At 44.5% G+C, this 13,791-nt stretch overlaps 1 protein-coding gene and 1 pseudogene across 2 annotated transcripts in view; one reads left to right on the top strand and one right to left on the bottom strand.

Annotated features, from left to right (window-relative positions):
* The window catches only part of Elp3 (elongator acetyltransferase complex subunit 3), a 61,832-nt gene that overhangs the window by 31,897 nt on the left and 16,144 nt on the right, over nucleotides 1-13,791 (bottom strand). For both annotated transcript variants that reach the window (NM_001427748.1, XM_002728290.7), the window contains exons 7-8: nucleotides 12,894-13,048; nucleotides 2,680-2,841 (exon numbers count right to left, since the gene is read on the bottom strand). In NM_001427748.1, coding sequence (NP_001414677.1) covers nucleotides 2,680-2,841; nucleotides 12,894-13,048 — 317 coding nt within the window. The remainder of the gene's footprint in view (nucleotides 1-2,679; nucleotides 2,842-12,893; nucleotides 13,049-13,791) is intronic.
* On the top strand, nucleotides 1,309-2,520 carry Anxa2-ps1 (annexin A2, pseudogene1; annotated as a pseudogene).

Below are 13,791 nucleotides of genomic sequence, written 5' to 3' on the forward strand. Positions count from 1 at the left end.
AACTGAAGCCTTGTGACAATTCCTTCTACCACCAAGATGCTCCACGTGGCACAGGAGACTCGCAGAAGCCATGGGCTGGCTCCATCATATTCCCCCTGGATGCCCCACATACTCCCAGGGCCCCACTCCTTTTTCTAACTAGTTTTCACCAGTGACACCTGAGTTCTGGTTGAGGCTTGGCCTTTCTTCTGAATTCTGCACTCAATTATTCTACTTCAAAGTTACTGTACAATATGCTCACAACTATGCACATATAGCCATACAAATTAAATTACAAAGGCATACACATTTCCTCAGCTGTGCTGCCATATGGACAGTGCAGTTCTGGAACATTCTACTGGCTAGGTGTGCTCTAAACCATACCTTTATTTCCACAAGTTTGTAACATTTAGTGTCTACAAAGCAAAGCCTCTCTCTCCTCCAAGGCTCCCACTTTCCATTCTCTCCCATCCCTTGCTTCCCAAGAGTCAGCAAACAACACTCACTGCTTTCTAGGACTCAAGGGTTTGCTGCTTAAATTAAATTACTCCAACAGCTGTGGGCCGAGGTTGTCTCCTTTTAGCCTCTTTTAAACCGTGCCCCATATTGGAACAAAGGGGCTCTTCCTTTTTATATGCAGGCATGCTCCAATCTTAGCTCCCAGACTGCCTCTTGATTAAAGCCCAGGATCCTGTGGCTGACTTCCTGGGCCCCTCCTAATCCAACCTTCTGCTTGTCATGTGCTCCCATCCTCAAACAGCTTTCCTCCGGTGCACACAAGTAACTCAGAGTCTCTTTTCAGCCTCAGCTTAGCTGATGTTTTCTCGGGAAGCATCCCTGAACATCCCCACAGGGACACTCTCCAAGCAGTCTCCTTGTGTGAGACTTTCCTACCAGAATTTGCTTTGCTATAAGATTCCTCTTTTGTAGGTATGACACTTCTTGGATTTTCCCTGTGCTTAAAAATATTCAACAGATCTCTGTTACTTAAAGGACAAAGTCCTGGGCCTGCCATTCTACTAGGCTGCTTTTAAGAATGGACCCATGAGTTTCCTTAGCTCCCCTTCAAAATCCTGGTGATGGGAAGTGGCCTCTGCCACTCAGGGTCAGTGGTGTCTGCTGCTAATTAAATCCTCATTTCTCTGCTTGTCAGTTGAGGGGGCAGTTATTTACAGGTTCTCTTTCTCTGGCTCAGGGATACACTTCTAGATAGAAGAGCCTGTCCGATGACAATACCGAAAATGAAGGTCTGGGCTGATGGCCTGAGAGCATGGGTGGAAGAAGAGAGTTAAAAAGCTAAGATCGAGTCAGGCCGCTCGGCTTCTAGGGAGGCTCTCTGCAATAGGTGCCCGGCCCAGCTTTTTTTCAAAATGTCTACTGTCCTCGAAATCCTGTGCAAGCTCAGCTTGGAGGGTGATCATTCTACACCCCCAAGTGCCTATGGGTCGGTCAAACCCTACACCAACTTCGACTCCAAGAGGGATGCTTTGAACATTGAAACAGCAATCAAGACCAAAGGAGTGGACGAGGTCACCACTGTCAACATTCTGACTAACCGCAGTAATGTGCAGAGGCAGGACAACTTCGCCTACTAGAGAAGGACCAAAAAGGAACTGCCATCGGCGATGAAGTTGGCCTTGTCTGGTCACCTGGAGACAGTGATGTTAGGCCTATTGAAGACACCTGCTCAGTACGATGCCTCTGAACTCAAAGCCTCCATGAAGGGCCTGGGAACTGATGAGGACTCCCTCATCGAGATCATCTGCTCAAGAACCAACCGGGAGCTGCAGGAGATTAATGGAGTATATAAGGAAATGTACAAGACCGATCTGGAGAAGGACATCGTCTCTGACACAGCAGAGGATGGTTCTGTTATCGACTACGAGCTGATTGACCAGGATGCCCAGGAGCTCTATGATGCTGAGGTGAAGAGGAAAGGGACCGATGTGCCCAAGTGGATCAGCATCATGACTGAGCGCACTGTGTGCCACCTCCAGAAAGTGTTCGAAAGGTACAAGAGCTACAGTCCTTATGACATGCTGGAGAGCATCAAGAAAGAGGTCAAAGGAGACCTGGAGAACGCCTTCCTGAACCTGGTTCAGTGCATTTACAACAAGCCCCTGTACTTTGCTGACCGGCTGTATGGCTCCATGAAGGGCAAGGGGACTCGAGACAAGGTCCTGATTAGAATCATGGTCTCTCGCAGTGAAGTGGACATGTTGAAAATCAGATCTGAATTCAAGAGGAAATATGGCAAATCCCTGTACTACTTCATCCAGCAAGACACTAAGGGTGACTACCAGAAGGCGCTGCTGTACCTGTGTGGTGGGGACGACTGAAGGGCTTGGCACAGTGGATGGCCCAGAAGTGGCCCTACCTGTGCCCCAACCTAATGTTCTAGAGAATCAGCCTGCCACTATGGACCCCTGAGCTCCTCCCTGTGAAGATAGAGCTGCCGACCCATCCCCCATCTTAGCTGCCTTTGCCTGGCTTTCCCCTCATTCTCTCCTTTATGCCAAAGAAATGAACATTCCAGGGAGTTGGATGTACCGTCTGTGACATGAGACACTTCCTCATATGTACTGTGTCATGAATAAACCATTTTTACTTTAGAAAAAAAAGCTAAGACCACACACCTTTCTCTGAGACTGGGCTCAAAGAAGAAAGTGGGGACAGAGGAGGCCACCAGCCACCACTCACCTGTTGGTATCTCTGGCCACATCTTCATAGACACTCTGCACTCCAATCTCCAGCCTTGTGCAGCCGTAAGTCAACATGTCACTTAGGTGCCGCTTCATGCAGTAATCAGGTCTGGTCTCAATGGTAATCCCTATGCACTTTGTGAGGCTTCTCTCGGAATACCTGCGGAGCAGAAGTAAAATCACACACCCGGGGCACTTCTTCCTAGCCTGCCTTCTCTAGTCTTCCCAGGGTGAGACAGTTAGCTAAGATAGTTCAAGTCTCAGCTCTCCTACTTCCTCGCCAGGCAGGAAGTAATTCTATTAACCTCTTTGGACTTGGCATCTCCATTTGCCAATGACGACGGTAACAACGGTATCCACACTTCACAGAGCTGACACAACCTCATGGGCACACCCGCATCTCATTCCCGTTATCATTATAATTCACAGTTGGCTGCAGCCATAATCTTCTTGAAAACAGTGATTTCAACTGTGAAAAGCTATTTCTCAATTCCTAGCAACCGATTTCACATAAGCAAAACCCATCTGCATTATTTATTTCTCTCTGCATCACAGAAACATTTTAAATACAACAAGGGGTGGGGGAGATAAGGGGAGCACTGCAGGTGGCGGGGAGCATTCAGGTGAAACATCGTCTATGCACCCAGAAGCCTAGCTTCTAGGAATATGCAAAACTAGACAGCATTTTTGGTCATTTACTAAGTCAAGACCCAGGATAGTGAGGACCACCTTGGTTTAAGTCCTCTAAGATGATGGCCTTACTGTTGGCCCAAGGTCATATCATCTGTCAGGCCGCTGGTGAGGTGGGTGGCAGGAACTCAGTGATGGAGGACACTGTGACCGACACTGGGTCACTGACTGTCAACAGAGCAGTGTCCTATCATTTCACCTACCACATGAAGACACTGATGCTCACTGGGAACAGGCATTTTGCTCTGGGACACAGTGAAAACGGCTCAGGGAGCTGAAGCTGGGTCTGTTATCTACCATGCTATTTAGACTCTCAGCCCTCTGCACATCTCTAACCTAACTGTAACCATTCTTTTTTGCACCTTTCCATAATGTTCTCATGGAGGACAGGAAGTCACATGATTAAACATCTGCTTCTAACAGCAATTACTGGATACCAAAGACCTTTCTAAAATTAAAAGAAAAAAAGAAATCACTGTGGACAAAGCAAATTAGATAAAGATGCATGAAGGACAGAAGGGCCCTCTGAGTATAGCTCAAAAAGTACCTGAAAACATCCTAGAATCCAGATTCTAACATGTACCACAAGCCGTGCTATTAACTGATATTTCTCAAAAGCAGTGGCCTTAGGCAAGAGAGCCTGGGCACAGTGACAGCTCCGTCATTGGGGAAAACAAGAGAGTTGGCAACAGCAGCGATGGGAATCTGCCCAGAGGAGAGGGAAAACCTATGAGCTGATCTGTCTATAACAGAGCATCCATCACAGCCCATGGAGGCACACGGAGGAGGCTGCCATAAGCACTACACCATCACCTTATAAATCAAAACAAAGTACAGGACAGAGGCAAATCTTACTCTCAAAAATTTAACTCCACCTGAAACATGTCTTTCCTCTGGGCAAAAGTGGAGAAGGAGAAAATAACTCACAGTTTAAAAAGCCATTGGTGGCATATGCTTTTAATCCAAGCACTTGGGAAGCAGAGGCAGTTGGGTCTCTGAGTTCCAGGACAGCCAGGGCGACAGAGAAACCCTGTCTTGAAAAGCAAAAGAAGGGGTTGGGGATTTAGCTCAGTGGTAGAGCGCTCGCCTAGCAAGCGCAAGGCCCCGGGTTCGGTCCCCAGCTCCGAGAAAAAGAAAAGAGAAAAAAAAAAAAAAAAAAAAAAAGCAAAAGAAAAGAGTATTTTTGATTTCCTTTTAGAACTGTATTTCCATCTGAGAAGCAATGAAGTAGAAAATTTTATCAAATCTGAACATTAAAAAAACAACTGAGTATTGGATCTTTGGTGAGCTACAATGATTTTATTGTTGCTATGTGTAGTCCAGTATCTTTTTTTTTTTCTCTTTTCTTTTTTTCGGAGCTGGGGACCGAACCCGGGCCCTTGCGCTTGCTAGGCAAGCGCTTTACCACTGAGCCAAATCCCCAACCCCTGTAGTCCAGTATCTTAATAAATCTGCTGTCTTGTTTAAGAGATGTAAAGATATCTACATAACTATTCTTTTTCAATGCTAATACATGTACACAACATGCTACTTAATCTAAGCATTTTAGGGTCTGCTCCATACCTCCCTCTATCCTTTAAACAGCCACTTAGCAAGTGTGCCTCTCTTCCGGTACCACAATTGACATTGTACCTTCTGGGATTTCAGTCTTTTAGGTTCTGGGGCAGAGAGGAGTTGCTTTGACTTCTAATAGACAGAGACAGGGCTTGGACTCCTGTCTCTGGTTCTCCTGCCACAGCTAGAGGAATGCCTTAGGAAGGCGGCAGGGACGCTGCCACCCAGTCTTCAACTCTGCTCAAAGCCATCTCTCCTTCAGTGACATGTTCCCAGAGTCCTTGGTATGAGCTCTGTGTGCATCCACACTACAAAGTTTATCTGTTATTTATGGATATGCCTGTCCCTCCTTTTAAACAGGGAACTCCCAGCAGGTCCAACAATGTTTAGTGTCTAATAGCTTAGGAGGTCAGCACTAACTCTTCCAATCAAACTGAAGAAATGAGCATGAAGAATGAATAAATGAATCAGGTGTAGCAGGATAAAGGAGGACTCGCTCCCTTCCCATAGCCTCTAGTGATCTTCCCACCTACCGTCCCTCTTGGAAATAGAAAAGGTGATTTGCATTAGGTTAGAGATTCCATAAGAACTAAAAATCTAATGGGTTGGGGATTTAGCTCAGTGGTAGAGCCCTGGGTTTGGTCCCCAGCTCCGAAAAACAAAAAACAAACAAAAAAACCCAAAAAACCTAAAAATCTAGTTTTTATCCCAGAGCTGCTTCAGTCAAGCTACAGGAACAAAGAATTGATAAACTCCAAATGGGAAAGGTGAGTTTTTAAAGAAATCATCTTAAAACAATTCAGCCTCCATACTGGAAAAAATAAGCCTTGACTCCTACCTCACACAGTATATGGAAATTAATTTAAAGGGGATCAGAAAGTGAAATGTAAAACCCGAAATTTTAATTACAAGACAACACAGGAGACTAACCCTGTGCCCTGGGACTATGTGATGGTTTAATAGTTACAATACAGAAAGCATTGGTAAGAAAGAAAAAGTTTGGTCATCTTAATTCTGCCCTAAGAGATCATCAATAGAATAAATAGCCAAGGTACAGACTGGGTTCTCGAATCAAGGACATGTAACAGCCCAACAAAAAAATAGAAAAAAAATCACAAAGGAAATACAATCAGAGGGCACAAGCAAACACTCAAGTGTTCAATGACATTAGTCATCAGGAAAATGCAAATTAAAACCACAATAGATGCCGTCACACACCCACCAGAATGGCTAAAATTAAAAGGACTGACAGCAGCGTGCTCTGGGAGGAATGCAGAAGCACCAAGCACTCACCCATGAGTGCTAGGAGTACAGACAGCACAATCATCCCAGAAAAATGGCTAGCCATTTCCCATGGAAACACTAACAAGCCTAGCAATTCCGCTTACTACCCAAGAGCAATACATACACTTAATCACGAAAAGACTTGTACAAAAATGGTAAGGGTTGTATTAATAAAAAGCTGCAAGCAGCCCGTATCCAGACAGAAGAATGGATACAGAATGTGGTCCATACACAACTGTGGTCCATGTACCCAGTAGAACACTGCTTAGCATTAAAAATGAACAACCCTGGATTCACCGAACAACACTAGTGAACCTCAAGCAACAGTCACTGAAAGACCCCTCCACAGGAGACTAGATGATTAACAGCTCCATTATGTAAAGTTCTACAGTGGGTTTAATTCATGTATGGTGGGTTAAAAAACACAAAAACTGGGCTGGAGAGATGGCTCAGTGGTTAAGAGCACTGACTGCTCTTTTAAAGGTCCTGAGTTCAAGTCCCAGCAACCATGTGGTGGCTCACAACCATTGTTAATGGGATCCGATGACCTCTTCTGGTGTGCTTGACTGAAGAAAGTAACAGTGTACTCACATTAAATAAATAAATTAAAAAAAAAAAAAAAAACACAAAAACTACCAGAATTGCCAATACTAGGAAGAGAAAGTGAGGATTTTCTGGAGGAAAAGAAAGTAACTCTGGTGAAAGAAATCCTCTCCATCATTTATCTGCTTTCACAGGCTCTTACTAGGAAGCACAGGTTGGCCTCAAATTTGAGCTCCTTCTGTTTCTGCCTCCTGTTTGTTGGATTGCACTGCAGCTGTTCATGTTCTGAATCTTTTTTTTTTCTTCTTTTTTTTCGGAGCTGGGGACCGAACCCAGGGCCCACTGAACTAAATCCCCAACCCCTCATGTTCTGAATCTTAACAGTGGTTTTGTTACATACGTCTGTCGAATTCAATCAAGGGTATGTTAAGTATGTGTGTGTTCTGCTCACCTAAAGGGAAAACACTAAGCGAATGCTAGTTTACACAATGCATGGCAATGCACGTGGGGAAGACCGTGGAAACTGCCAGTTGCTTCCAGACCTCTGGAGGCTGCTTTTTGCTTCCTTCACAGCCTAGGCGAGAACAGGAATTCACTTTGGGGTTTGGTACCCAGCATTGCCTTGCGTCCTAGCTTTCCCAAGATGTGTAAGGACACAGGAAATTTACAGCCAGTGATGGGGGGGAGGGGACGACAGGACATGGAAATGAGTTTAAAATTCCACAGGGAAAAGTGTGACTCATGCCTCCTGGATGGGTAACTACCCTTTTAAATTGTACCTTGTGAAAACAGCCAAGGAACACTGAATATAAAACTGCTTCTGGGCAGAGCTGATTAAAAAGGAATAAAACTCCATTAAGAGCTTGCTCTGAGTTATCTGGCAACAGTCGCACTCTGGTGAATGGGTGACTCAGATCCCACTGTGGTCTTTCTCCAAAGTGGTGGTTTTATGGGATGACAGTCATTGGTAATTGGTGCTCTCTGGAGACCTGAAAAGGCTCCGTCTGGCTGATGGGCTGAGTGATCAGTACTGGCTTCCTTCAACAGCCTTCACAGTGGCAGGCCTGTGCTGTCCTTGAGCAGCCTCCTGTTCCTTCACTTTCTGTCTGCAAAGATTTCAGACTTCCTGCTATCAACAGGCCACAAATAATAACCAGGCTCACACTGGTTTAAAATCTAGTCCTAAACTTGTAAGTAAAAACAAACCAAACCTTTTTTTCTTTTTCTTTTTTTTTTTCTTTTTTTCGGAGCTGGGCACCGAACAACAAACCAACCTTTAATCACTTGGGTTAGACACAGGAAGACCAAGAAAGGACAGATGAACTAATTAAAGTGTGGCCCTAAAGGATGTTTAACCTTCAACAATGGTGGCTCACCTGCTACCTCAAGATGTTGGCCTAGTTTAAAATGGCCCCTTGACAAACAGACATCCTACCATCCTGAGCAAATAGGTTTCAGTGCCACAGCTGAGTGGGGAGGTGACACCTGCCAGGCTCTGCAGTGAACCAGCTTCCATCAGAGTAGGTGGCTCTTCTGCAAAACATCTATTTTCCAAACATCCTCTCACAAGGTAACAGACAGGAAAGGCTGCCTACAGGCTCTGAAAAGAACACATCAGACCAAAACCAGTTTTCCTGGGCTGTTCTTTAATTCACAACGATGCTAACATCTGAAAAATCATTTTGTTTCTAGTTTAGTTCAGAAACTGCTACTTCAAATGACATAAAATTTCCCCTGAACACTTTATTATAGGGAGCCGTACAAAGAATTTACCTCAACAAAGCAAACTAAAGCTCACAAAGCGGCATTTTTCACACTGCCTCACAAAGTACAGAGACGGGGAGACCGACAGCAGCGACAGCAGCCGAGCGGGCTGCAGAGTGGAGCACCATGTTGTGGTGGCCCCCTCCACTTTTATTACTTCCTAAGAGCCACTCAGGAAATTTGCTGCAATGAAGACTCAAGTCAGAGGAACCATTCTTAAACTAAAAGCAGAGTGCCCTCTTGAGGCAAAGAACAGAAACAAGCCCATGCTGGCCCTGGCCAGACATCTGCAGTAGAGACTTTCTTCCCTTGGGGACTTTTTTGGGCAAAGACATCGTGATCCGAATAGAGTAAGTTCTAACAAAAATAGATGACTTATGGTCAAATACTATGGGGCACCAGAACTGCAGCAAGACTGCGGGCACTTGGACTGATGACAAAGCCGTACCACAGAAACTCTCCATATGCTCATCCAGCCTGCTCCACAGAGGCCCAGGACTCAAACCCTACATGGAAAAGCTCAGAGCAAACTTATAGAGGAGGTATGCTGAAGATAGCTATAGCTGAACTCCACATGTGTAAACACACACACACCTTCAACATATGAAACCTGTGTTGAGAAGAGGGGTCTATATGTACATAAGCTTGGGAAGATTTATTTACCTAAATTATTTTACAGTCTTTTACTTATTTTTAAATTTGTTATTGTGCGTGTATGAACATGTGTATGTGATGGCACTTGTGTAAGGCAAAGGCCCTCTAACCTGTGCTGCTGAGCCACACACACTAGGCTAGCTGGCCCTTAAGCTTCCACGTGACCCTTCTCTATCTCTACAGCAGAAAAGCTGGGATTACAGGTACACGGCACGGATAACCCAGCCACGTTTACAACTGGTGTGCGTTGTGCATGCCTGCAGGTGAGTGAGCAGAGGACAACCTCAAGCTCATTCTTAAGTGGGATTCAATGGTATTGAAGACAACAGTGCTAGGAGTTTTAGAGGTGAAGGAGGTCATCTGGGAACCCTGAGTTGCTGCTGCCATTACATCTTGGAGCTGTGATGAAGGGTACTTCCCCCAAATCATACTTTATCTAAGGTATAATATGACTCATGAGTGAGTTGGGTCACATCATTTCTCCTCTTGATGAGGCTTTACTAAGCATGACTCATACTCAAGAATGATCAGGGTTTTGAATGAACAGTAAAAATAGATGCCATCTTTTCTGGTCACCGAGGTCCCTGTGGGGACAAGACACACCTCCTAAGTCTAGATTCAGGAACAGAGGTAATTTACCTGTCATTTATCAGTCAAACAAAAGTATTTGCTCGCCACATGTTGTTCCAGAGGATAAGTCCTTTCTGCAGCTCCTCAGGCTACTCCGGACATTTATTTAAATTTAGGAAATATCTTTAGACAAATAGAGAGGCATGACCTCAGCTCCAGGAGGTAACCCTACCAAGGTCATCCCTGGTTGTCTTTGATGCTATAGACTGACTGCTCAAAGTCCAGTCCAGTGTTTACTCAGGTTTCAGCTGAGGTATGAAACTGCACTCAGGTTTATTCCAGACCTGATCTACTTATCACCACATAAACGTATAAGAGGAACTATTTCACCCACCGTGTAATCAGATGCATGACATTCTCCTCCTCCTTCAGAAAAGAGAGGCCAAAGTCTGACAGTGCTAAGGTGTCAGAAAGAGACTAGATGTCTTTCAACATTCTGATGGTTCACAGGTGCAGATGTGCGTGAGCACGTATGCACGCACGCACGCACATACACATTCACTCTTTTACACCTAGCCATTTCTAGCATTGTAGCAAAGCTCAGGCTCTGAACATTGCCTGGGTCTCTATTCCCACTCTGCCAACAACTATTTGTTAAGTCTAGGCAAGCTGCTTTACCTCTCTGGCCTTGGAGCCTCATTATGTCAGACAGGTGATTTGACCGTACAATCAAAGGCTTACTGTGTGTGGTGAATCACTGTGCACACAGCAAATGTAGGCCTCCTTTACTCCCAGCTCTTCTTCCTCAGTGCTAACCTTGGCCAATAATGACCACGACACACAGACAGTCATGGAGAGACATACACATAATGGAACCTATGGTAAAATTCTGAACATTGCTTTTTGCCTGAGCATACCTAGGAGACGAAAAATTCTCCCACTAGATAATTTATCCATCCATGGGGCTGTGAATGTCGCCTATGATTGAAAATCGCCATTGTGTACCTACAGCCAAGACTTCGGGTTTTGCACCCTACCAGTCATCTCTACACGAATCATGGACACTTGAAACATAACAAACCCAAATTTCCTCCCTCAAACCTTAACTTCCCCATGGCTTTTCTGTCTTAGCATATGATATTCCCACCCAACTCCTCAGGTGTCATGCTTGGCCTTCCTTCCCCTAACCAGCCTGTTCTCCACACCTGTGCCAGCACCCTTGCCTGAGCCACAGTGAGGAGGACGCTCACAGGCCTCTCACATTCCCTCCTATAAGACTCTAGCCTGCTGTCAGAGGCAGTCAAATGCTCTCACCTGTCAATGAGGATCGACCACCACCCACTGGGCTAGAAACAATCTACTTCTGCATTTCACACGAATTCAGCTCCTTTGAAAGGGCACACCATCTGGCCCACGTTCAGCCTTTCAGCATCACCTGAGGATGTGCCCTTGGTCACTGGAGTGTAACCCAATGGCCTGTGGAAAGCGTGAGCTGTGTTGTTTCTTGCACCCTTATTCTGCCCTCCGCAGAAGTCTCAGACTCCTCTTCCTACAACAACCTCTGTCACATCAGTCCTTTCAAATCATAGCTTTTACTGTAAGACACTTAACTACGAAAGGACAGTGCCAGAAAGACACAAACAGTTGTGCCCAGGACCTGTAACTGCATAGACAGCACAGTGTTTGAATAAGAAGAGCTCCCACGGGCATTTATATCCCAAATGTTTGGTCAACAGAGTTGAACTCCTTTAAAGGATTAGAAAGGTTTAGGAGGTGCCTTGTTGGAGGAAGGGTGTCACTGGGGGTGAGCATGCCAGGGCCAGTCTCTCTCTGTGCTTGTGGATCAGGATGTAGCTCTCTACTACTTCTCCATAGCACCGCAACATGCTGGTAAGCTCTCTGCCATGTTGATAACACACAAAGCCTCTGAAACTATAAACAAGGCACCAATTAAATGCTTTCTTTCATAGGAGTTGCCTTGCTCATGGTGTTTCTTCACAGCAACAGAACAGTGACTAAGACACTAGTGGGACTGTAAATAATAATTAAAAATGTGCATAAGTAGTAGCTGCCCAGGTATCCTCAAATTCCTGAAAACAAGCATATTTTAAGACTTTTTTTATATGAAAGCTCAGCACTCTCCGGCTAAAGTGTGACGCCCTCGCTAACAAAGCTCAGGCATCTTCTTCTTTATCAATGGGAATTCAGAATGAGTGTACGATCACGGGGTGTGCTGTCTGCTCCTTCAGGCTCCATGTGAAAACTCACAATGTAATAGTGCTGAGTAGTAACTTTGAGAGGTGAGCAGGCAGAGGTCTCTGTCCTCAGGAGTGGAACAATGTTGTTATGAAAGTGAGGCAGGCCCCCTTGTGCTTCACCCTCTGGTCATGCCCCATGAGGTTATGACAGAGGCTCTTGCAAATGCTGAACCCATGATACTGAACTTCCCAACCTCCACAAACACCAGACAGCTGTTCATTTCAAATTACCCAGGATGGGGTATTCTGTTCTTGCAGTGGAAACAGACTAAAACAAGGACCATTCTTGAAGAGCAAATACTTGATAGTCAAGGATCAATTATTTAATAAATGAATGCTTAAGCAATAGTCATTTGCCCCAATGTTTCCTATAGCAGTGAGATGCTTCTGACAAAAACCACGCAGTCCTGGGCTGGGTTCAATCCCTGCACCTCACAGTGGAAAGAAGCCTCCCAAAATGTGTCCTCTGATCTCCACAGGTACACGTGATAGGTGCTGTTCTCTCCCTCTCCCTTCTCTCTCCTCCACTAATAAATTAAAAAAAAGAAAGAAGGAAGGAAGGCGGATGGATGAATGGATAGCCTGTCCTTTGTGGGTAGACTGAAACTCAAATAGGCCAATCTAAACTAGTTTGAGTTTGGACAGCTCAATCAGCCTGTGTCTGGAAAGATCTATGGACAAGTCAGTCTATGAAAACGTGACTTTGACAACGAACCACACTTTTTTTTTTTTTTTGTTAAAGGATTAGCTCAATGAAAATAATTTTTTCCCACAAAAAAAGAAAGTATGAGAAATTCAGAATATATACACAGAACAAATCAAATCACCATGGGCGGCTGTAGGAGGGTGAACAGACAGGTAATGGCTTCGCAGAGTGAGAAATAGGGCTTCTTACTTGATTGCCTCGTAAATATTGTTTGAAGTATGTCCTGATAAAGCATCGTGTAAATTTCGGATAAAATAATCTCTGTATTCCTCCGGAAGGGCCATGAACGTTCCGCCCATCACGATGAACTCCACCTTATCCACACTGTGGCCAAGCTGCTTTAGCTGGAAGAAGCACACATCCATCAGAGCACTGCTCCAGGGCTACAGAACTCCCGATTTCATTTCATAGTCTCTCCAGCACAGTTTATAAATGAAATGCCGTAAAACACACTTTGCTAATTCTGAGCATTTAAAAAAGAAATGTCTAAAAGAAAAATAATTCTTGCTCAAATAAGATGGGAGATTAAGAATTAAAACTAAATCAGAAGCAAGACCAATGCTGACAGCTGAGTAGCAATTTAACAACAGGAAGAATTTAAGACATATAAAACAGGTAACACAGAATGTAATAAAAAGAAATCAACATAATGTAGTATCAAATACTGCAAATATTTACTACACATAAAGACACAATTGTGACTGAAATATAACCTGGACTTCATGTACAGGGAGAAAGACAAACACTAGCCTGAGCCTTCAAGATGCAATTTAAAGCTGACTGTGGGCACAGGCCCTCGAACTCCTTCTAGAAGACTCAAGTTTGTAACTGACTATCTCAAAATGAAATACCCCATCTCTTCTACCACAGGGCAGAATGGCACTGTGCCAACTACAATAAGCCAGGATCCAAGTTTTAAAATTTCTTGCTGTATTGTAAGCATGAAGAAGCTAGGATCAAATATGAACTAGAATATACTATTTAATGAATACCCATATAGACCTTTAAAAATAGGTGTTTCTATAAGTAGCAAATTGCAGGAGCTGCTACTCTATGTCTGTGCATCTGAGTGAGAATGTGTAGGGCT

Source organism: Rattus norvegicus, chromosome 15, assembly GCF_036323735.1.
Source record: "Rattus norvegicus strain BN/NHsdMcwi chromosome 15, GRCr8, whole genome shotgun sequence".
NCBI classification, from domain to species: domain Eukaryota; kingdom Metazoa; phylum Chordata; class Mammalia; order Rodentia; family Muridae; genus Rattus; species Rattus norvegicus.